The following is a 24,272-nucleotide window of genomic DNA, read 5'->3' on the forward strand; positions in this document are numbered from 1 at the left end:
GTACAATTATTGCTCGTTTGGATTGCCAGCAACGTTTTGTATAATGTATAATTCTTGACATACCAGTAGTATCTGCCTCAGAGACCAATATCATCATGGCGCCTATCAAAGCCATCGCCGAATCGATATGCGCTTCAGTTGGTTCGGATTGTACAACAACCACTGTGACAACTCTCGGCGACTACCTGCTACCAAAGCCGAAGAGCGAAAACACGCGCCCTGTTGCCTCGAAGGTTAAGAGAACGGTCGCGCCTTCGAAGCCTTCAAGCAAGGCTGCTCTGGCGACAAATACGAAATTAAAGAACAAAAGAACGGTGTCGGTTAAAGAGGATACATTAGACCATGGCGCAGAGACAGGATTGACGCCGAAAGAACGTTCAATACTCGCGACTGAGGTTATAAACGCTACCCTCAAGGTCTTGAACGATGCGATCAAAGCACCTTTGCAGACGGCAGTGCGTCGACAGCCATGCTCAAAGGAAGGCACACAGCGCAAAACCCTAAGACGATCAATCTCCATGCCCCAATCGCCTTTACAACCACGGTCGCTAAACCGAGTCGCCAGTTCCCCCGGTCTATCGAATCGCTCGAGTCGATCATCTTCAACGGCTTCTATCAAAATTGCCAGTCATCGTTCCACAGCTGAATGCGCTCGCGTTGCGTTCGCATGTCTCAGATCTTTGCAAGCAGCTGGTATCCCAGGAGTGGATTTCCTACATCTTCAGCTTGAAAATGGCACTTCTGCTCTGATCGGGAAACTAATAGCTCTAGGTTTGGATGATTTGGCTCTCAAGGAAATCCGCATTTTGAAGCGACGACTGGTTCCAGCAGATGCGAGCAAAGAGTCAGGGCCGAAAACGACCGGTGCGCCAATACAGGAATTGGCGGAACTACTGAACTTCGGGGATATTGTGTCTGTTGATAGACAGACTTTGAATTTGGTCATCTCCACCCAATTACATATTGTACGATTACTGGCCTCGACGAGGAAACAGAATATTCGCGACACGCTGGAAGTCTTGAATCCTCATCATCAGTCTTCACCGACTCGCCTTCTACTACTAATAGCTGAGGATCCTAAAAGCAGAGACAAGGCCGTGCGACAGTTGCAAGCTCTTTCGGACACGTTACTGTCACTTTGTCCTAGTGTAGCTTCCTCGGACGACGATTTAGCGCTCGAAACAAGAATCAGCGTACCTCCCGATGTTGCCTTTCAGTTGCAAACAATTGCTCTCCACAACCGACTACAATGGTGGAAGATTGCCAAACATGCAGCCGATTATTCAAAAAATCTGATCCAACCGTTCCATCGATGTCTTTCCACTTTTGCGCGACGAAGTGAGAATGGTGCTCTAGGAGCAGCTCGCTCGGCCGCCGAATCCTTTCGCAGCCTGTGCCAAATTTGGTCACGACAGACTAGCTTCGAAGAACAAGCGACACATTCAGCGGTTTTCGAAATACATAGGTTGCTGAGTTCGTTATCCCAAGAAGCAGGTGATGTCGAAGAGGCACTCTTATGGACTAGGAAGCTCAAAGAGTACACGGGAAAAATCACCCAGGCCAGAAAAGTAACCATTGCTACTCGAGTGGTCGCACTCGTGTTAAAGCGCCCCGCCAGAAATCCTGAGGATGAGAAAGTGTTGAGTGAGCTTCTAGAGCTTCTAAATGCGTCCTACACAGGGACTTCTGCCGATATCGATGACCTTATGACCGAAATCTCTGCGGCTAGAAGATCCGCGTTAGCTGTGCTTTCGCGGTCTACTCCAACGTGTAGACCGGAGGACAGGCTTGAAGAACGTATGCAAAACATGTGCGAAGCGCTCATCTTTCTGTGCCCCAGAATATGCCTAAGATATCTCGGAAAACCTATTACTGCAGAGTCCCAAACTAAGGAAACCATAATTTACGAGCAAAAGCGATTATACATTGCAAAGTCAGCATATCACACAATTGATTCGACTCTTTTTCTCGCCAAAACTCTTTTGGGTGGCAATCGACTAAGCTGGGACATTTTAGACTCTAGACTTCAGGAGTGTTTATCATTGCTCGATAGGCTTGATCCAGACAACATCTTATCCAAGGCAGAATCTGTTGCACCTCATTCTTATTACGTCAAAATTTCCAACCTGTACTACACACATTTCCTTAATGAGCGTCGAAAGCCAGACGGGCAAAAAGAAGCGCAGCAACTAAATATTCTCCGAAGATCTGTAGACTGTGTCCAAGCGAGATCGCCTGTTGAGAAAAGGGCAGCTCTCTACTCCATGAAATTGGAGAGGATGGCTGATATCTACAAAACAGCTGGAAAATTCGAGGAGCTATTCGATGTTGTCAAGAAGATGCAAGATGTGCAGATGGCTGACGGTGTCCTCTCAAATATAGCTTCGGCGATGAAGACTATTCCTGTATGTCCAGCCTGGGAAACAGACGAGCAGACAACGTTGTTGGGGCGAACAGTTCACACCCTGCTGAAAGTTCAGTTGAAATATCTTCGACAAACAACCAATGAAGTGAATTTAGATGAATCTCTATCCGCAGAAGAGCAAGGTGCACTTCTCGAGTATCAACTGGTGCATTTGCGCACTCAAACTAAAGATTTGTCGGTCGTATCAAGGTTCCAGTCGATGGTTTTTAAATCACTACTTGCTTTATATGTAACGGAGCAGTTTCCAGTTCGTCGACTTCGTGTGCTTGTAGAACTGTTAAGCCTCGACACCGAACTTCAAGAGAAAATTTCCAAAAGCATTAGCGATGAGCTCCAGTATGCTATTGCTGAGACTGTTAAAATTGAACAAAGCAAAGATCAAGGATTACAACCATATTGGCAACATTTGCAAACTTTAGCGCTCTCAGTTCTAGAATTGCAGCAGCAACAACCAAACGTGACACTACTGAAGCGATATGTGGCTACGTGGTCCTCTATTCAGAAAGAGTGCCAAAGTGCTGAAGCATTACGACAACGAGTCGATGATGTTCACGGTTTGTTGGACCAGCTGAAAAATATGAGCATTTACTGTCAAGTCAGAGGGCATGACGAATTTAGGGTAACAATTCTAAGCCTTGTGTCTGACCTACATTCAAAAATTGAAACTACATCTTCAAGTGCTGACGATGCGGTATCTAATTTGATTGACCTGGGCGCTCAGTGGCTTCAACTTGGTTACTCAGGTAAAGCTGGCTTTGCACTTGATAAAGCACATAGAAAGTGCGACCAAAGTGGCATTTCTACGAAGATTATGCTCAAATTGCATGTCAATTACTCTGATTATTTACAAACGATTGGCAACTTTGATAAAAGGTTGGTCTACTCAAAAACTGGCATGCTCGTCACTAATTAATTGCAGTGAGGAATATCTTCGCCGGGCCAAAGAATTCTATATAACCGATGATGCTGTTCCAAGCCAGCGAGGAAAGTCCAAACCAACACAACTACTGTCAGAGGCGTATCTAGTGCAGTCCAAAATCGCTCTTTCTCGTGGCGCTGCTCATATCGCCCTTGCTCAGGCAAAGAAATCGGTGAGGCTGCTACGTCGCGCCTGGGCCAGAGTAGAAGAACAGCGGCGGCGGAAGAAGTCTTCTCAGAACTTCCCCTCTTCGGACTCAGGTTTAGGTGCTTTAGCTGACGGAGTATCAAACTTAAGTATCTCTACAGCTTCCACATCCGAAGAACTCGAATTGCCCTCATCAAACATTCAGTCATGTCTCTGGGTATTTATAGACCCACTCTTCCGTGGACTTGAGCACCTTTCGGGCGTTTACGCCTATCATGGGATGTTCCAAGAGACCATCTATTACGCGGAGCAAGGCTACAAGCTTGCTAAGGACATGAACTCTGATTCTCATCAAGCCATGGCCGCAGCAATTATCGGCGTTGCAATGATGAAGGCAGGTTCGCTAGAAAGGGGCTCCGAATTGTTAATGGAGTCAAAGAAATTTTCATCCGCAGTTCAAGGCAATCGGAACGCTGCAACCTTAGCATATTATACAGGGAGGATGCATGGAATTCTAGGAGACCAAACGTCTGAACTTTCTTCGTATGAACTCGCAGAAAGTATTTTAGACACGATTCTTCACAGCAAATCAGACGAGCAAGGTGTTACTGATCATTCGGCCCAAGCAATCGAGGCTTCGATGGCCATGGTCAGCATCTCCAAATCTAAGCCAACCACCAAACGTAAGCCAGTTTCACGCGCAAAAGTTCCCCCGAAAACAAAAAAGCCACTCCCTCGGACGAAGACCCCGATATCAGATGCGCCCGCGTCAATTGTAGAGGAGTGTACACATATCGTGTCCTTCCAAGCCGTCATCCTACGTTCAAAATCACAAGTACTGAATTCTATGAAGCGTTTTGGAGAAGTGCAGACATTGTTAGACCGAGCAGCAGGTTCCGTTCTGACCCAGACTGAGGCTGTAGATCAAAAATTAGCGATGGCGAAGCAACTGCTTTCCCAGAGTCTAGAGTTTATGATTGCTGATCCCGTTTATTCCATCTTACAGGACTCTACAATATCATTTCCATCCGTGTCTAACAATTCAAAGGCGGATGTTTCAGGTGATCAGGTTGCTACCACCAAGACAACACCCCCGAAAAGGGGGACAGCTGCAAAAAGTGGTCGCGGTCTGGCTCGTGTCAGACCTTCTTCTGATGATTGTTTTGAAAAGCTCCGTCAGGCACAAGAATATTTACTCGAAGCGCACTCTATCGCGGTCACTGCAGCTCCTTTGGTGATGATTCATACAATTTCAGCTATGCTGAATACTGTGTCGATTTTGTTGTCGGCTTCAGGGCACACGAAAGGTCTCTCGATGCTGAGCCCCGGGTTTGCAAGCTGTACTATTGGTAAGTTTCGGTGTTCTACTGGACAATCTTTGGTCTAATTGTTTTCAGAAACTGCGCGAACAACTTCGATTCGCCGCGAGCGTAAAGCTATACTCGCAGATCCATCATCGAACACAAAGATGGATGAGTTAATTTGGCCCACAGCAACACCAGGAGAGTCGAGGAGGGTTAGCTTAGCTGCACCTCAGGATTTTTCAAGGTTTCAAAAAGACTATATTGACATTATTCCCCAAGCTTGGACAGCTATATCCATCGCTTTGAGTGACAGTCATAATGAGCTTGTAATCACACGACTCCAAGCTGGTCAATCACCATTTGTCCTCCGCCTACCGCTAGGCCGACACAACTCAATGGACGCAGATGAAGATGTTTTTGGATTTGAACAGGGACGGTGCGAATTACAAGAGATTATCGACCTGGCAAATGAGAGCGCACATAGTGCGCGTGATATGAGTAGTAAAGAGGCCAGAATTCAATGGTGGGAAGAACGTGACGAGTTGGATTCTCGTATGAAGGAGCTCCTAGAGAACATTGAGAAGGTTTGGCTTGGTGGTTTTACCGGCATTTTCTCGCAGCAATCGAGACATCCAGATTTACTTGCAAGGTTCCAGAAATCATTCCAAAACATCTTGGACAAGCACCTTCCTTCACGCCAAAAGACAGGAAAGCGTGGTACACCAGCACCAAAAGTAGCCCTGGACTCTCGAATCCTTGAACTATTTATCGGTCTGGGCGACGCGTCAGACGAAGATTGCGATTTTTCAGAACCGCTCACAGACTTGCTCTACTTCGTCGTTGATATTCTGCAGTTCCACGGCGAGCTCAACGCTTACGCAGAAATCGATTTCGACTCGATCACGATAGAAACTCACGACGCACTAAGATGCTATCACGATTCCTTGCATGGCTCCGGCCATGTTGATATTGGAAAACACACTATTTTAATTTTGGACAAAGCACTTCATGCTTTCCCCTGGGAGTCACTTCCGTGCCTGAACGGTCAAGCTGTATCTCGGCTACCCTCACTCGGCTGCTTGCGGGACCGAATACTTCTTCAACGGGGGCAAGCTTCAGATGGCTGTCCTGATGGTCACTATGTTGATCGACAAAACGGATCATACATCCTCAATCCAGCCGGAGATCTCAAAAACACCCAAGCTACATTTGAAAAAAGTCTACAGGATTTGGATAACTGGGATGGTATCGTCAAGCGCGAGCCAAAGGAAGAAGAGATCAAAGAGAACCTGGTCTCAAAAGACTTGTTCCTTTATTTTGGTCACGGCAGTGGAGCACAATACATCCGAGCTCGGGAGATTCGAAGGCTTGAGAAATGTTCGGTCACATTTCTCATGGGGTGCAGTAGTGGTACCTTGGTTGATGCTGCTGAGTTTGAGGCATATGGGCCAGCAATCAATTATATGCACGCCGGTTGTCCTGCTCTAGTAGCGACTCTGTGGGATGTTACCGACAAAGATATCGATCGATTTGCAAAATCAACCTTCGAATCATGGGGTCTGTTCCAAGCTGAGTGCAGCATTGAAAAGAGGGGGAAAGGCAAGAAGAAAGCGCAGCACCCGAGCACGGAAAAGGTATCGCTCGTAGAGGCCGTTGCCAAGGGGAGAGAGGCTTGTAATTTGCGGTACTTGAATGCCGCGGCTGTTTGTGTATATGGAGTCCCGGTATACCTAAAATGAAGGAGTTCAGTACGGAGGAGGTTAAAGGAGTTGGTGGTTCATGTTGTATATGTTGCATTGCTGGAGTCAGGGACCTGGTCCGATTTGGAAAACGGGACCAGGAAAATTCATTTTCAATTGAGTGCAAACTGCTATCTCATGCTTCCAAGTACCGCCCGGCTGGTGTCCCGGAACCAGGTATTGTGATACTATTCCCGGAGCAGCAAATTCTCCGCGCGGGAAATGCCCATGTTTGTGAGATATGTGACGTTTCTGACGATGACAGGCAATACTACATTCTCACCACTCACCAGGTAGTTGTAAAAGAATATAACTGCAGCTGAACGTAGGTAAGAGGTTTTTGTGTCCCTCTATACTGGTCTCGAGTGTACTCTTGTGCGAGGACTTGGCCCTGATACTCGCATGTGGGCAACCGCCAATGAATTTCTGCTCCCAGCCATTCGACTGGAAATATGCACGACTCCTGGATTGGATTGGATCAACGAGACTGACGCTCCTCATCGGTTTTCTGGTGATTGGCGTTGAAACGGTCAACATGGGTGCACGATAGGCTTTTTGATTTTATCGTGATGGCTGGTTGCTGGGCAATGAGATGTTGACAATAGATGATCAATTGCATCCGAGTGTCTGCGTTTAATCGTCAACCCAAGAGTCTTCCCTCACCACGATTTCTTCTTCCTTCTCCCTTCTTCCTCACTTTTCACTTGTACAAATTGCATTTTGTTTCAATTAAGATTTTTACGTCGATCTCCCCCCACTGTATACTACGTTTCCGAATAATTATTTGTTATTTGTGTGGAAGCTTCTAGAAATTCGGCGGAAAATCGTCCATCTGGGCCTCACACGGAGAGCAAATCAGCTCCGCAAACGAACCATCTCTAGACGACGCGCAAAGACACTGCACTGGCAGTCTGACGCTCACAAGGCTCCCGCAAGATTGTTTTCTGCCTCCTTTGCAATTGCTTCTTCTCATCGCGAAGACCATCCTCCTCTACAATAGATCTTGTCTCGACTCATCCTAATACTGCTGCTCACTTCCAGCGGCTGACCCCCCCCCCCCCAAGCGACATCTCAGAATCGCTGGTGCATGGATCGGACGGCGTCTCGCTCGCAGCCAACCACAGCACATTCCTACCTCCTTCTCGCAGCGGGAACCCAGCAGACAGAACTTGTTAGAAGCAGAAGACGGACTTTTTCCTCGAAACCACACTACACTGCACTACTCGGTACAGGCGTGATTCACTAGAGTGTCTACCTACCTCTTCCTGCGGCTGTTCAACGCCAGCCTGACCCTCCCGACCGCCGCCGTCCCAAGCCTTGTCTTGTTCCGTCATCTCAATGAACTTCTTCTCCAAATCTCCAAAAAAATCTAAAAAATCACCACCCAGCGACGACGAGGCACCACAATCGCCTTCCACCAAGGAGAACACCACCACACATCCGCACCGCTCTCGGTCGCCGCTGAAGAAAACTTCGTCATCCTCGCGATCAGGGAAGGACAGAGGAGACGGTGACACCCAGGGCCAGAGTCAGAGAAAGGCAGAACCGGGGTCCCCAAGAAACAGTCGAAGTTTCCCGTCAAAGTCCAATTCTCCACGCCACCCATTCGATCCCAGCACAACACATCCTCTGAACCTGCCTGTAGACCAGTTGCGCAGGTTCTCTGCCCTCAGCGCCATGTCAGACCCGGACCGCATGGATATCGACAGCGAGCCACAGGCCGCTCCAGTGTCACCCCCACCTCAACCCAAGACGCAAACCGACTCTCCAAAAGCGAATGGCGCAAATGGAGCTGGCGTAGGTGCAGGCAATGGAGAAGGGCCAACTCCTCCACCTCACAAATCGAACCCAACAAGTCCCGCTCCGGTTGCGGCTCCCACGCCAGAAGAAGCAGAGGCATTTAAAGCTGCAGGTAACAAGTTCTACAAGGCAAAGGATTACAAGAAGGCGATTGAGGAGTATACAAAAGGTAGTTCACATTGCACGTTAAGCAAACCCAACTGACATATTCCAGCTGTTGAAGCACAACCTTCGGAGCCAACATATCTCAACAACCGTGCGGCGGCTTATATGGCAAACGGACAGTACGTTTTGGCCCTCGAAGATTGCAATCGCGCAGACGAACTCGATCCTCAAAACCCAAAAGTACTCCTTCGATTAGCTCGTATATACACAAGTTTAGGCAGACCACAAGATGCTATCAATACATTTGATCGCATTCAGCCAGCACCTTCGACAAAAGATATTGCGCCAGCAAAAGCTATGCTGCAGCACATCAATGTTGCAGAGGACGCCTTGAAGAATGGTACTACCGGGTCTATGGCATTACACGCTCTTGATCAGGCCGAAAAATTACTGGGCTACAGTGCTCCAAAGCCTCGCAAGTGGCAATTAATGAGGGGAGAAGCATACCTGAAGATGGGAAATGTCAATGCGCTTGGTGATGCACAAAATGTTGCCATGTCATTATTACGAAACAACAATGCAGACCCAGAAGCGTTGGTACTGAGAGGTAGAGCACTCTATGCTCAAGGTGATAACGACAAAGCCCTGCAGCATTTCCGGCAAGCTATCAACTGTGATCCAGATTACCGAGAGGCTGTTAAATATTTGAAGATGGTCCAAAAATTAGACAAGATGAAGGCCCAAGGAAATACTGAGTATAAGGCCGGTCGATGGCAGGCGGCTATTGACCAGTACACCGAGGCTCTTGAGGTCGATCCGCTGAACAAGGGGACAAACTCAAAACTGCTTCAAAACCGAGCTCTGTGCAGAGTCCAACTGAAGGATTATCAAGGTGCAATTTCTGATTGTGAGCGTGCACTTCAGCTTGAGCCATCATACACCAAAGCCAAGAAGACGAAAGCCAATGCTTTAGGTCTCAATGGTGATTGGGAAGCTGCAGTTCGCGATTTGAAGGAGATCCAGGAGGCAGACCCACAAGATGCCGGAATTGCCAAGGAGGTGCGAAAAGCCGAATTGGAGTTGAAGAAGAGCAAGAGAAAGGATTACTACAAGATTCTTGGTGTGGAAAAAGACGCGGATGAGAATCAGATCAAGAAGGCGTACCGAAAGGCAGCGATCATTCATCATCCCGATAAGAACCCAGATGATCCAAAGGCTGCAGAGAGGTTTCAAGATATTGGTGAGGCTTATGAGACGCTGAGTGATTCTGAGTAAGTTGTTTCGCTTTTCCTATTGAGCATTGCTAATTGGTATAGGAAACGTGCTCGTTATGATAATGGTGACGATTTAATGGATCCTATGGAAGGATTTGGAGGTATGCACGGTGGAGGTGGCATGAACATCGACCCCGAAATCCTCATGCAAATGTTCGGTTCTCAAATGGGCGGAGGAGGTCGCGGCGGTGGCGGCGGTTTCCACAGTTTCGGTGGTGGTGGCATGCCTGGTGGAGGTCGAAGAGGCGCTCCTCAAGGCTTCCCCGGCGGATTCTCCTTTCAATGAGAACCCGAATCCCAGCCCAACTCCCCCCCTGGCCCCGTCCCCTCCATCTCCAATACCACCCTCGCTCAGTACCGCAAGTTGGGCATGGGATTCCTGCTCGCGGCCGTGTTTCTCCCTCTGGACGTCCTCGTCATCCTGGCGGTTCTCATCGCTGGAGTCTGCATCTGCATTCGGGTCGTGGGGGTTTGTAAAAAGACGCTTTTTTGATAGTTAGCTACCTAGGTAGTAGGTTTTGTTTTAGATGGAAATGGATGGATGGATGGGGTTAAATCTTTAGAATGTCATGATGGTTGAAGACTTTTAATTACCTTCATTAGCATGGCGTTTTTTAACTTGTCATGATTGAAAAATCTTAATGTGATGTTGCTGCTACTGTGTTGTAGGCATCTAGTTGGGATGGGGGTATAGTTGGTAGATTTGGGAATATAAAAACTTGTTTGATGAGTTGTGGTGAGATTAAGTTTGAGAAGTGTCTGCTTGGTCCATCTGGTAAGATACAATAATGTTTGATGTGACAATGGACATATCACTGCCATTCAAGACCTTTTTGTCCAAAACGACGCAATACAACACAAATACAAGTATCATGGAGACCACAATCTCTACACCTACTCATACCTCGTCCCTTTCTTCGCCTACCATCCAGCCTCACGCACCAAAAGTTAGTATTTTCAAGCATCTCTCCGCCTCCGAACTCCACTCTCGCTAAAAAAGAAAATCAACCCGCTCCATCCCACAATACAACATTACCCTCCCCCCTCCAAACACGCTTTAAAAACAATTTTCCTTTCTCCAAAACACACGAGGGATCAAAAAAGAAATTGACCTACGCAGGGATCGAACCTGCAATCTCTTGATTCGTAGTCAAGCGCCTTGCCATTGGGCCAGCAGGCCTGGGGGGTTTCCTGATTGGATGGTGCTTTTTTTGATTTATATATATATATATATATAAATACAGAAAAGTGGGATGAGGGAGGGGGAAAAGTGGGGTTAAGTGGGGGGTTTATACGAGGATTAAGCGATGATTTAACGGGAGGTAAGGTACGAAGGTAAAGAAAGGGAGGGTGGTTAAGTAAGTAGGTTGAGGGTATTTAACTAAGTATTAAGATCAGCTCGGGAGATTCTATTCAATTAAGATGTATCTAGAACCCTATCAAACTCACAAATGTCGAAGTCAAGGACCGCAGAGACAACGGCGAACCACATATTCATCTCTACCACACACTCGGTCTCGGTGTCCAGCCCAACTCTGTAAAGGTTTTTAACAATTCAACTTCTCTTAATAAAGTGCACCGTCTTGTCGGCGCGAATTTTCAGTCGTAAAGTTGCGAAACATGCCGCAATGTCGTCGATCTCGAGAATCAAAAGTCCTTTCACAGTCTGCGCACCTGCAATGTCGAGGATGCTACTACTTTCGGTATTCGGCGTTTGGAGCGTGGTATATCTCGTTTAGTGTATCCTAATTGGGGGGCATTGTTTGTATAGAAGTAGTCTAAAATGCCAAAGATTGCTACTTAAAAACGTGGCAAGTGAAATACTTTTCCTTGAAGAGTATGCCAGATGATTAAAATATGATGAGCTCAACGAGACACGAACTACTGAAAATGATTACTTGTTGAGAAATGATACTCATTTGAGCGACTCCACTAAGGCCTAATTCGTTTAAGAACTTAAAACTCAAGTTCTCTTTATTTAACAGGGTAATTAATAGTTCTATTCCTCATTAGGTTGCCTCCGTTTAGCGCTTTTATAGCTAACTACTTAGCGTAGTAGAGAACAGACACAGGGTAGTAGATCTTAGTATAATGTCCTTATTATTAACTATAGTTCTTAGTTTAAGTTCTAATTTATATAGAAATTGAGGATTTAAGGTCTAGAGTATAAGTTCTCGTTCTCGTTTTAACTCTTAAGAATAGACGGTTTTTACTATAATTAAGAATATTGTTATTCTTAGCTAGAGTACATCCTAGACTATTAGAATACCTTAATTTACGATGTTTTATAATTTAAAAGTATTCTATTCTTAAGTATTGAGAGGTTTAAACGATTATATAGCAGAATTGATTTTCTAGTTTTTTAGAAATAATCACGATACTAAGTTAATTGCAAGGACTCTTAAAGAAATGGCATACTCATAAACTAAATGGGAACAGATTTAGTGAGATCCTTGTACTAACATGGCTAAGAATAGGAACTTGAGGATTGGCTCAGTTCTCAGCGAACTGGGCCTAAGTTATTAAGTCCCATGAGCCTTACTTCGAATTCTCTGATATCAAAGAGACTTCGTCATTGAGGTTTCATCTAATTAAGGGATGGATCTCGAATGCTAACAAGACTTGTTTACTGTCTTGTTTTGAGAGAATGGTTTAATAAATCTTAATGGCTACAAGATATGGTAGTTGACAGCGTGGAGATGTCCTCTGACGAGAATTGTAGATTGGTTCTTTCTTGACGGGACTCGCCGTGAATTAGGATGCTTTATGAAGATGAAGACGCTTCAGTAGCGACTTGTGTGGGACATCTTATTCTGATCCACTCCTCCACGGAAATATCAGCAACCTTCTGCATATACTTCTGGCGATTTCTTCTTGCCCAAGGGAGCAGTGTGATATCTTCCTCCAAATTAGTAAAACCGCCCAGGACACAATCCTCTATCAAGTCTCCGCCTTTTGCTAACAATAAAACCCATCTATCACGCTCACCAAAGTCGGCTGCAGACCACCGAAATCGTGAATACCGCAATGGTCCATCTATTGCGATCAAATCTCTGAAGAGTAGTCTGAGTTCCGACCCAGCCACTGTATTATTATAGGCAAACTCTACCTCCCATGAAAAATATAAACGTCCGTTGTCACCGTAATTATTCAACAGTAAGTTCATCAGATAGTTAGTGAAGCGTGGAGAGATGAGCTTGTCGCCAAGAAGCCACCGCGATGCCAATTCGAGCTCCAACTTGCAGTCATCCAATTTTACATCTTCGTAATTAGGCAAAGCGTCTGCAGCTTGCGGAGTTATAACATCTTGTTCGCCTTTGTCAGGTCGGTTTTCGTCAAACTCGTCTTCGTCAGATTCGTCTTCGTCAGATGCGTTTTCGTCAGATAATTCTTCGTCAGATGCGTCTTTGTCAGACATGTTTTCATCAGATTCGTCTTCGTCATCCACGTCTTCGTTAACATCCAGCTCCTGTGGAGATTGGCCACTGTATAACCACGATACAAAGTCTTGGATCGGCTGAACCTCATCCTCTGGAAGATGAACTTCACCACTAGCAGCTTCAGCGAAGTTGCTGTACAGGGCTGATTCAAAGAATCTAGAAAAAAACCCTAGTAGTATTTTATGGCATCGAATTTGTGTTTTGTCTTTTCCAACATAGAGTGTTGCTATGTCAGAGCATGCGGAGATGCTACATACTCCGTTAACAGGTGTGATCGAAGTCATATGTAGAAGCAAAGACTCACAGCGCGTGGACATATTGTCCATGTTCTCGACGAAGGCGTAGCTCCTCTTTCACATTTTTTAGCTTGCAGTCAAAATAATCTTTATTCGAGTCGCAATCTTGACCACTACTCATATTGGCGGTTCAGACTGGTGGGACAATCAGTTCGATTGGATGAATTTGACTGGATAAGGTCGTGGTTGAGATCGAAAAACCAGCATATGAAGAAGGGTGGAACAAGCGTAACAGGTGGTCAAGTTTACAAGATCATGAAATACTTCAGCTCGTGGCATTAAATATAAGGCTAGTTTTACTAGCGCGACCGTCCACGAAAGTGAATTGACAAAATGCCTGGTTGATTCATTGAATTGCCAATGATAGCTATGATTGAAAAAGGTCCCAGCCTGTCTTTATGATTGACAGACCACTGTCTTTACTGCAACGAGGGATATGATTGAGATCTCCAATATGGCGCAGAATTATCTAGTATGTATCCGAATTATTTACTTGACGAATTTATATCGAGATAATCGTTTCATAGGTCCCGGGCGGTCTGTAGAACAAGTAACAGTCCGAACCGTATATGTTTTCGATGGAGTTGGCATATCCTATATGTTGTGATTTTCTTTCAATAAATAAGAACTATCTTCACACTTTTAAGTTTTAATGATCGGCTAGTAATTAATGCCCCTAACCCTTCTTTTCTATACCTTAACCCACAGAACGGCCTGGATGTTCTGCCACGTACAGTTACCACAGTGTCGTTGCCTTGTGCACAAAACATGCCGGCATGATGAGTTCTAAGGTATGATTTGATCTACTGTAAAGTGATTTCAAATTTTTGATTAAATTGGAAAGAGTGATGAATTAGTCGAAGCACCGCTAACCTTACTCTACGCGGACACATTAAACTTCCTTTTATATCGCCTCAGTACTATTTATTTAAAAACTATACTTTTATACTTAGCTATACTATCGTGATTTATAATGTAGTAACGAACTTATTTATCCTCCTAAGAAGAATAAATTAAACTTAACTAATTTTAATCGTCTTATAAACTACGGGATTGAGTATTATTGTCTTTAAAGTAGTTTGGCTTTAGGCGCCGGAGAAGGAAATTTAATACGTTCTCGAAGAGCCTTATACCAAGAAAAGTTGATAGAAATTGTCTGAGTGTATCAAACTGAACTATTCAGTTGAGAGAAGAAGTATCGTCACTTATCAATCCAACAAATGCAGAGACAGAAGGTAATTTGACTACTAGGTCTCTTCTAGATTAACTTCCAGTGCGAAGAATCTCGAATGGAAAAGCCACGCTAAAACTACACCATCTCGTTCCTTGCTTTATTTAATTGAGGCTATATTGAAAAGAATTCAATTACCGATCTCTTTCAAAGCTTAGACTTCATGGAGTTATTCTCCATCTCTGGCGTCTTAACTTTCAAGTGATGTTTGCTCTAATGCAATTAATTGATCATTTTTTTCGAGTTTAGGGACGGCCTCCAAAGATGGCAATAGTGTTGATTGATGAGCTTCGTGAGTCTCATCGTCTTCGGAAGCTTGCGACTGGTAGTGATTCATTGACATTTGAGATTATAATGTTGATCTCTGACAAGGTTCTCCTTGGATATTATTGTTTGGAGATGCGATTTCAGAATTCATTTCTCGTTATTTTGGACCTAGAGTACTTACAGTATCGTTACGAGCTTTTGAAAGCTAAACCATTTCATAGCATAATAGTAAATACAACTATGGGTGGCAATTTTTTCTGATACCTCCTGCTAAGTCCTCTTCACAAACGGGTCTCTTGAACAGTGGAAGTCTATTTCGTGATCAACCTAATATGGCCTAGGTAGCTATATGGTGGCTCGTAGGTTTCTACTGCCAGCTCGCATTACACTCTTCACAGCTTTCGTCGTACTGTTGGTGACCGCATGCAGATTCATCTGCGCCTCCACCCCAGCATTGGCCCTTAAGTTGATCGCACTGGTCACATCCTTCTTCGGGAGCTTCATGGCCACAAGTTGGAGCATTTGGTCCTGACTGATCCCAATGTGTCTGAACATGCTCAGTGCAAGTATCGCAATCTTCATCATAATCCGAGTGACCACAAGATGGTTGTGTAAGGGTAGATCCTCCACCACCGGTCCAGGAAGATTCATACTCGGTGCACACCTCGCAATTTTGGTCGATCTGGGTATGACCGCATGGTGGGCAGCAATCCTGATCAACACTATGAGTGTAGATCTCTTTGTAAAGGAAGGAAGACTCGAACCTCGCCATGCTCATGCTCTTCTTGGCAAACACCCTCGTCCCAGCATCCCTTCACATCGTTGATGGCATTTTTGATCTTTAAATTCGGTTAGTAACAGACTAATACATGACATGCATCCTTACATGGCCTTCGATTTTTCCACCTTCGTCTACTGCCTCTCCGAAAACGTGCTCGGCCTCGCCTTCCGCATAATTCTTAAGCAAGTGTCCTGTAGTTCAGGATTACTCTTAGTAGATCTTCAGTTGAACAATGCTTTGAAAGATTACGTACCAAGACCCATTGTGTCTATCGATAAGTAGCCTTTTTACCGTGGGAGAGCTTTCGTTTGGATTCTAGCAAATTCGATTATTGTTTCATCAATTGAAAGATTGCAACTTCAAAAGTGCCAAGGAAAGCATCTTTATACCTGTTTTCAATTTAGCTTGAAAGCGGGTACTTCAACTCGTTTGGTAAATAAGCCAAGTAAGCATTCGAGATTACCTCAAGCATTGTGGGATAGAGTAATACGTGTTACCCGATATCCGGTCATCGCTCGATTGCTTTCTTAAAGGTAGCCGAGTCTCTACTTCGTACAAATAGTATGACTAGGCATTCAAAAGAACTTTCGAAAGGCCACTATACAATACCGAAAATATCCGCAAACCTTTGAGTAGTTCATCTCGAGATAATGTAAGCATACCCGACGAAGTGGGTCTCTACAGCTTCATTCAAAATAACCGTGTTCATGAAGGATGTAAGCCATTGGCGGTTATGGAGTTACTGTGGTGAGTCAGATGCTCTCGCTCCATATAATATAAGTGGCAGTTCGAAGTGTGAAGCAGGACATCCTTCCAATTTGATTAACGTAATAACATACATTTTGTCAATCGATTTGACCAAATTTTTGTTTAATCTGTTTAATTTTTTAAGTGGAGGGCACAATTTCAGACTTTGTTAAACCTTACAAAGTATGAGTTGGAATAATCGCTGTCTCTAGGGTGACTGTTACTTGTGATGTCTACTGCGGGACGCCATCTTCGGTCTGAGATGAGGGTGATCTAACTAAGACTTTCTCATTCTAACTCGAGGTTACGATACATGGCTATCAGGTACAACTCACTTGTGGGCGTGGTCCAAATGAAGTTCTAATTCTCTTACCAGACGAGAAAATCAGTCCATCTAATAATATCTGCGATTGGAAATGAACCTGAAGTATCTCGTTCCTACCACTGCTGGATTAGCACCTATTATTGAAACCCCAATAGGAGTTAGTAAGTGCAATTACACCAACATTATTAGCGTGTTCAAAATTGAAAACTCCTACAAGCCGGACCGTACTCAGGCGCAAGCCCTTGTTTCGTCAGTAGCTTGCCAGACACGTCCAGAGAACCACAAGTTTGGCGACAAATCGATAACGTTTCCGTACATAATATTCTGCTCTACTTTTCAACCTATCATCTCACGGTAAAAAAAAAGTGTTGTACCCCGAGTTGTCTCGTCCCTCAAATGTTGTGTACGAAATTTGGTGCCTGTCAAGCGACTTGAAGACATAGCAGCTTGATCGATTCATGAAGAATCGTCGGGCTAGCAATTTGCCTGAAGTTCGGTCGATCTAATACATCCCACCGTAATAGACGGAAGAATGTAATGCATTCATTAAATGCAGAACACACCGACCCAGCAGTTAGTCTTCAGGCGGCTCGAAGCTATGAAGTACCCTGAGAGTCAGCGAGAGACCTGAATCAAGGTCGTGGTGGTAGCAAATGATTGTCTCGAAATTTGACGCCTCAGCACTACCGATACGAAACTCGGTGATGCTGGGCTAGAATCTACTCTAGTGAGACGATGCCATAATCAAAAACTTCCGAGAAGTAAAGCACTCATTGTAACGTCATACACTTATATTCGGGTGAGGTTGACGGTCCTCATCCTGTGTCGCGGGAGGTCTGCTGTGACCTGCGCTCTTTGAATTCGCAGATCGTTATATGTGTCCTTCATGTTATACTTTCATTGCGCCTCGTAATGACTTATAAGATTGTTGATTAAATAAGCATGGTGTCAAGAATTTCCATGTTATTGTTGCTATAAACATTTCCCCACAAGCTGCTGTCGCAAGAAGTGTTTGTGTTGTGACAAAGGAGGATAACTTGAGATGAAGTAACTCATCCGTATCAAAATGTGCCTGTCCTTTCCAAGCATTACGTGTGCATCAGAATTTTCGTTACAACTCGAACGAGATGAATAGTAAATGAAGCCCAATCTTAAGCTGCTATGAACGAGAATTTACAGATATGAGTCTTTGTAGGCAGACAATGTTTACTTCTGGTTGTTTCCATGCTAGCGACCAAAATTAGCGAGTCCCAACAAAAGTTGCATTGTTTACTTTCCGCAAAAACACCTCGACATCACCAGACACACACTTTTGTGTCTCGATCATAAAATCCTTTACGCCGTCCTACAACGTTCCAACCAATTTTCTTGTCCGTCAGCAGTGCTTCGAAGTCAATATCTTTCTGGTTCAAACCACTCGCCACCGTCATTTGTTCCAAAGACAGGAAACAGCTGTAGACAAACATGGACTGCCACCATTTTCAACTTTTGTACGAAAACCTGTGCAACAATGGCTTCCCAGGCTTAAAGCCGTTCGAACTAACATGGGATGATTTCTATCAGGAGGTGGAAACTTCCAAGAAGCTGGTGATGGCTAAGGCTGGTAAAGAATCATTCCAGTATCGGATGTATGAACTCTATAGAAAGGTTCAAGAGTATTATTGTAAGTGGACAACAAAAGTCTCCTGTAAATCAAATGGTCACTAATTGACAGATGGTTCTGAAGGTCCTCCAGTACCAGGCTGCCGCCCGCCATCTATCAACGACCGAAAGCTGGAACCATACAATGGCTTTTCAATGGAGCTAGTTGCGAAGGTTTTCGATCTTGCTTGTGCCAATCCTCCCGCCCCAGAGCTGATGCACAATGGTCTGCCAATTGGTGCCTTTTTTTGTGTCACCGAGAACGCATACCCAGCTCTGTGGGGTCCTGATAGAAAGCATCTCAATAGGCTGGAACAACAGCTTCGCGGTCATATAGTAATTAAAAATGTTAATCTCAGGGGCAAAAACAAGTTTGGGCCATCTGGTCTTGGGGTGATGGTTCTCTGGTCTGAATTCTCGAGCCCAGAAGCCGCAGCATGGGACGCTGAATTGCAAGCTGCTAAAGTAGAAACGGACGCTTTCCTCGAATTTTTCTGCAACAAAATCGTTACGAAGACAGACACAGATGGCGCGATAGGTATTTTCAGCATCCCCATCCACAAAGCGTATGCGGAATGGGAGTCGGGGTTGGGCAAGTCAACAATACTCAGCCGAATCCGCCCTCGAATCCACTTGAGAAGAGGCTGATCCGAAACGGTTGGGCAAGAATTTGAAATCAGAAAAGAAGAAAACTCTTGACGGCAGGCTGATTGCTCTGAGCTAGGAGAATTCAGTAGTGTGTAGCAAAACAGCAGCAGAAACAGGAACTGCAGTGACCTATATTTCAAGTTGTTTTCAGCTGGCGAATCGGATTAGCTGCGTATCGAAAGCACTTGTTGTGCAAATTGGAAAGGTTAGATTGAGACTCCTTTGTATACTCATCTCAAGCAACTGCTGGTCTTTTTCTTCCTTAGGAATGGACAATCATGGGATTCGACGAGGACCACCTGCAGACTGATATTGGTTTTTGTTTCTGTTAGGATATTGAGGCTGAAGATCAGAGGACTGGAAAGATACAAATGAAATCTGGTGGAGTCTGGACGTACCAAGGCTGTCTGGCGGTGGACAAAATAAGTGTCAGTCGCCTGCTCACTAAAGTTGAACTAAATGTATCGTTTTCGAACAGAGCTTAAGAACTCTCATTTATTTGAAATCCTTGACAGATTATGTAATACTGTTCCACGTTGATCCACGAATTATACAATATTTCGTCAACGACATCGAAGAAATACCGTGCTATGACTGCAACTTATTTAGTCCACGCGAGGCGGAAACTTTACAATTAATAGATGCTCGGATCAAGTGATAAATCTCTGCGTTATATTTACAATCTCTCACTTGTTGAGGAACTTTCAGAATAAGATGTGTACATATGAGTTGACAAACATGACATTAAACTAAAATAGCAGCAAGAACATAAGAAAATCGTTTCCACTACAGTATCACTCGCGCCGTAAGTTCACCAATCGTTCTTTCCTAAACCCCCGAAAGTTTCTATATCAAGCACCCAATCTATGCCTGGAAACTCCGTCTCGCCATCTTCTTGCTTGGAAAGATATTCGTGAACCCAAAATTGCAAGTCTTAGGATCACTAGCATCGCACCCCAGATTGGGCACATTATAAGTGAAAGCTGGTGAGGTAGGTGTCGCATATGTAGCAGCGATACCTTGAGCAGCGTCTGACCATGTGAAGCCTATTCATGAACGTATCAGTCTCATATCCCGACCTTGTAGATGAAGGTGACTTACTCAAGCTATATCCATCAGCACAGAAGATGTTTCCGCTCAATGGCAGCCCAGCTCTGCCGGTCAAGCCTCCTGAGCATTTAGGTGCGTCTCCTACGTTTCCGTTCTGGACTTGGAGTTTGACTTCTGTGGAGGTGGAGGAGAGAGTGCCTGTGCCTGTGATGGCAAAAATACTGTCTGCGACAGCGGTAGAAAGAAGAGCCGTTGTGGCAATGAGAAGGGACTTGGAGAACTGCATTTTGGTTTTAGATTTCAGGTTTGGAAGGTGTTTTCGTTTGTTTGATGAATGTAATTATGTATTCAAGGATGCCTTGAGTGATTGATGCTTTGGAAAATGAGGACAGTACTGTATATTTATACACCTTTTATCTCATCGACATCTGATTGAACTACACTTGTAGCTTGTTGATCATGCCAGATGGATACCGGCACTGGAGCACTCGCTCGTAACTTCGAAGTCGTAAGTCTGACCTTCGAAGTCTCGAAATGACGATGCCAACTCGTCTTCAAAGATGTACTACACCAGAACTGAACACAACCCAAGTTTCGCAAAAGAAAATCTCGTATTTGAGGTCAAAAGACCAAGACCTTGCAGCCTGCCACTTGTTGCCCCGCAACGTTGCGCGACGATCATCTTGAATACGTGATTCGTGAAATGCCGGCTACACTTCAGCGAGATTACACCAGACATAAACAAGGTAAACCTGCCTCGCAGAGTCGCAGAGCGCAAAACAGCCGGTATACTTCCCTAAGTCTTCTATCAATTTGAAATATATCATCGAGCGGGCAAAGCGTTTTAATAATAAACATTCAAACACAGTCCAGAAACATCAAATTTACCGAAAACAATAGACAAAATACGTGATATATTGCCAAATCGATCGAAGAAATGTGACATATTTCGCCAATTATCTTGAGCAAACATCTTCCAGGTTATTCCGACTGCCATCGCAAAGCTGCGTCATGAGGCTCTACCCCCTCCTCAAACTCCAGCAGACGTTCGAATACGACAATTGGCAAGCGACTAGGCAAGCAACTAGAATAGCCGAAGAGCGCGGGGAAAGAAAAGCATGATGCCAAAAATATCACGACAAAGTGTCGATCTCTGGGGTAAAAGACTAAAATACGAGGAAGATCAGCGCCAACTCGTAAAACTCATAAACCTCGTGACATGGAAAACGACAGGAAGGGGTTGGGGAGCGTAATGTGATGAGAAAGCGAGCTAGCTTGGGATGCGTCCTCCAAGAGGATAAATTTGTTCCAAAATAAACATGTCAGTGTGGAGAAGTGTTTGGTATTTACACATTGAGAAAGAGCGGTAAGAAGCGATTTGAATTATTCCAAGTATCACTCTACTTGGAGGGTTTCCTATTGGACTTGTAATACGCTGGCTTATCATCGACAGTTACGAGACGGAAAGATTAAAAGCAAATAGTAACATTCAAGTTATTACTTTATGTAAAATAATTACACATGCTCTCTAACTATCGCAAGCTCTCCCCGTGCATTATATGCACATCCAATTGCAACCCCTATTTCTCGTTGAACCCGCCAGAAACCCTAATATAATACTCTCGCCCCCCTCTCCAAAACACCATCTCCAACTACTTCACCCCCCAAATGTCCAGCAACACACATCCCCAAATCCTCCACTCTATCCATCAAGCACAAAGGCTACGAGGAAGATGATCCAACCGAACCTCCCCAACTAGCACAGGTGCTCCCACCACACCACGACCACATCCCGTATCAAAAAAGCCCATTCATAATAACAGGAAAGAAGAAAATCGCTTCCGCACTTTTCCACGCAAAGGTATCCGGCTGAGAAACGCGACAAACTTTTGCTCAAGAGCCCATCCATCCCTTAGTTTCCCGTGCCATTTTGGAAATGCAGAACCAGCAAAAACCGCAGCAAATAACTCTGCAGTGAACCCAAAAAATCATTTGTACGAGAAGAAAAGCATAACAAAATAAAGGATATGTAGTAACATCGAAAGGAGATTAAAGAGATCCCAAACGACCCCTTCGATACCATGCGTTGCTACAAGCTTTTTATTTTCGGATCAAAAGTAGAAATGAAGGAAGAAATTATGAATATAATGCTCGGGAATGGGAGGATAGCAAATAAGAGTACAAATTCCTGGGTCTCATAAGATGAAGAAAACCGTAGTCCTAGTATGATACAGCGTCGAGATCGTAGGATATGGGAGAGAGATTCTGCGAGCTTTTGGGGTTTGGATGGACAAGATCAATACAGATCATGCGTTGGTTGGTTGAGATGGTCCGCGACCGCCTCGCTGGGCACCACCAGCTGGACCTCCACGACCACGGTTTTGTCCGAATCCTCCTCGTCCACCAGGTGGTCCACGATTATCTTGGAATCCGCCTCGGCCTCCTCGCTGGTTGGCACCACCTCTTCCTCCAGAGTAACCGTTTCCTCCGTAAGCACCAGCCTTTGGTCTGCGAGGCTCGACGTAAACTGCCTCGTCGCCAATTTGATGTGGGTTGGCGGCAGCAGCGGCATTGTATCCTTCAGCGGTAGCATACTCAACGAAGGCACAGTTCTAGCGAAAAGTCAGTATGATAAAAAGCATGATCGAGGGGGGTCACGTACCTTTCCGCGGTTGATGTCGAAGTAGACCAATGGACCGAAGGATTCTAACGCACCACGAAGACTCTCTGGGGACAACTTCTCGGTAACATTTCTGATGTAAGCCATTGTTCCCTTGTCTTCTGGAGGAGCAGAAATCGATTGAGGTCTGTTTTGTCGCTTGACATGGTCACCGGCTGTTTGCCATCCAACGTTCTCCTTCTCTTTCTCAGAGGCAGGGACAGCAGCTGGGGTAGCGGCTTGGGCGGGTTGGTTTGGAGTAGCAGCAGCCTTTGCAGGAGGGGCTGCGCGTGGTTGTGCTGGTGGAGTGGCAGTCTTTGGAGCGGCAACAGCGGGAACGGCGGGCTTAGGTGCGGATCCCATAGCGGCAGCAGCTCGACTAGCCCAGCTCAATGGCTTTGGAGGAGCAGCGGGCTGGGCTGGCTTTACTGGAGAGGCAGCGCGAACAGCGACGGGGCTTGGAACTGGGTCTTTTGGTTTCTCTTCCTCCTTGATCTCTTCCTCGGTTGCCTTCTCAGCTTCCTCGACTGAAGGCGTCTCTTTGGGCTCTTCTGCGGGGGTAGCTGGAGCTTCCTCAGCCTCCTCGACTGGCTCAGAGGTACCGTTGGTTACAGGTTCAGCAGCTGCTGGTTCCTCGATTGTCTCCTCTAGTTTCTTGTCAACGACATCGGCATCGAGAGTTGATGGAGTCTCCTCCTCAACTGGAGCCTTTGGCATTTCGACGTTTTCGGCGAGAGGTGCCTCCTCTGGTTCAGCAGAATTTGCAATTTCATCCTCGGCCTCATCCTTGATGTATCGGAAAATGTCGTTGAGAACGAAGTATCCAGTTGGCTGTTGTGCAAGGACGAAGGTTTGTACGAACTTCTTGAGCTCTGCAGACTTGTTGGAGGTCTCACCAATGACTTGGATGACGATGTTGTCGAAGGATGATTGAGAGTCGACGTTGGAGACACGGACCTTGCAGTCTTGGAAGTCGAGGTTACGGATTCGTTCTTGGATTGCCTGTACATATTAGATTATAACATTTACCCGAAGATTGATGAACTTACACCTCGACCAACGGAGACTGAAGTAATCTCCTGCTCAAGGCCAGAGACAAATTGGGAGCGCTTCCCATAGAATAGCTTTCAAATTGTCAGTGATAGCTTTACAAAGACAGCATATAGACTTACATGGAGCTTCTCTGGAGACTTGCTCAAAGTAGTATAGTATTGCTCCACAAAGTACCATCCAACCTCATCCTTAGACAAGTCATTACCCGACGCGCTTCCAGTATTGCTCTCAGGAGCACCCGAGGTGGCAGTGTATTGCTCAGGTGCACTCTTGTACTGATCCTGCTGTGTGAAGTTTCCGTTGGTCGCCATGATCGAGGAGAGTGGTGGCAGAGTAGACTGTTTAGTCTATCTCTAGTTCGAAGATGAAGGCTGCGGTACCGCGAGGATTGTAATTAAAACGGCGCTATAATCAAGCACAG

At 45.2% G+C, this 24,272-nt stretch overlaps 7 protein-coding genes across 7 annotated transcripts; 3 read left to right on the forward strand and 4 right to left on the reverse strand.

The window, feature by feature from the left end:
• Window positions 1-95: 95 nt before the first annotated feature.
• Window positions 96-6,534, forward strand: GLAREA_11949 (TPR-like protein; the record flags this gene model as incomplete). The annotated part of the gene is made up of 3 exons (XM_008082731.1): window positions 96-3,298; window positions 3,345-4,840; window positions 4,889-6,534. 3 exons carry the CDS (start codon window positions 96-98, stop codon window positions 6,532-6,534), a joined length of 6,345 nt encoding a protein of 2,114 aa, XP_008080922.1.
• Window positions 6,535-7,872: 1,338 nt separating this feature from the next.
• Window positions 7,873-9,999, forward strand: GLAREA_11950 (TPR-like protein; the record flags this gene model as incomplete). Its single annotated transcript, XM_008082732.1, has 3 exons — window positions 7,873-8,503; window positions 8,549-9,710; window positions 9,756-9,999. The coding sequence occupies 3 exons, from the start codon at window positions 7,873-7,875 to the stop codon at window positions 9,997-9,999; spliced, it is 2,037 nt and encodes a 678-aa protein (XP_008080923.1).
• Window positions 10,000-12,477: 2,478 nt separating this feature from the next.
• On the reverse strand, window positions 12,478-13,570 carry GLAREA_11951 (POZ; the record flags this gene model as incomplete). Its single annotated transcript, XM_008082733.1, has 2 exons — window positions 12,478-13,402; window positions 13,458-13,570. 2 exons carry the CDS (start codon window positions 13,568-13,570, stop codon window positions 12,478-12,480), a joined length of 1,038 nt encoding a protein of 345 aa, XP_008080924.1.
• A 1,744-nt stretch (window positions 13,571-15,314) lies between these two features.
• GLAREA_11952 (uncharacterized protein) lies at window positions 15,315-15,991 on the reverse strand (the record flags this gene model as incomplete). The annotated part of the gene is made up of 4 exons (XM_008082734.1): window positions 15,315-15,659; window positions 15,712-15,786; window positions 15,834-15,919; window positions 15,982-15,991. The coding sequence occupies 4 exons, from the start codon at window positions 15,989-15,991 to the stop codon at window positions 15,315-15,317; spliced, it is 516 nt and encodes a 171-aa protein (XP_008080925.1).
• Window positions 15,992-18,264: 2,273 nt separating this feature from the next.
• Window positions 18,265-19,089, forward strand: GLAREA_11953 (uncharacterized protein; the record flags this gene model as incomplete). Its single annotated transcript, XM_008082735.1, has 2 exons — window positions 18,265-18,463; window positions 18,515-19,089. The coding sequence occupies 2 exons, from the start codon at window positions 18,265-18,267 to the stop codon at window positions 19,087-19,089; spliced, it is 774 nt and encodes a 257-aa protein (XP_008080926.1).
• An 864-nt stretch (window positions 19,090-19,953) lies between these two features.
• On the reverse strand, window positions 19,954-20,425 carry GLAREA_11954 (uncharacterized protein; the record flags this gene model as incomplete). Its single annotated transcript, XM_008082736.1, has 2 exons — window positions 19,954-20,135; window positions 20,191-20,425. 2 exons carry the CDS (start codon window positions 20,423-20,425, stop codon window positions 19,954-19,956), a joined length of 417 nt encoding a protein of 138 aa, XP_008080927.1.
• A 2,020-nt stretch (window positions 20,426-22,445) lies between these two features.
• On the reverse strand, window positions 22,446-24,162 carry GLAREA_11955 (NTF2-like protein; the record flags this gene model as incomplete). Its single annotated transcript, XM_008082737.1, has 4 exons — window positions 22,446-22,751; window positions 22,802-23,800; window positions 23,848-23,922; window positions 23,971-24,162. The coding sequence occupies 4 exons, from the start codon at window positions 24,160-24,162 to the stop codon at window positions 22,446-22,448; spliced, it is 1,572 nt and encodes a 523-aa protein (XP_008080928.1).
• Between the last annotated feature and the right edge of the window lie 110 nt (window positions 24,163-24,272).

This window comes from Glarea lozoyensis (assembly GCF_000409485.1).
Source record: "Glarea lozoyensis ATCC 20868 chromosome Unknown GLAREA17, whole genome shotgun sequence".
Lineage (NCBI taxonomy): Eukaryota > Fungi > Ascomycota > Leotiomycetes > Helotiales > Helotiaceae > Glarea > Glarea lozoyensis.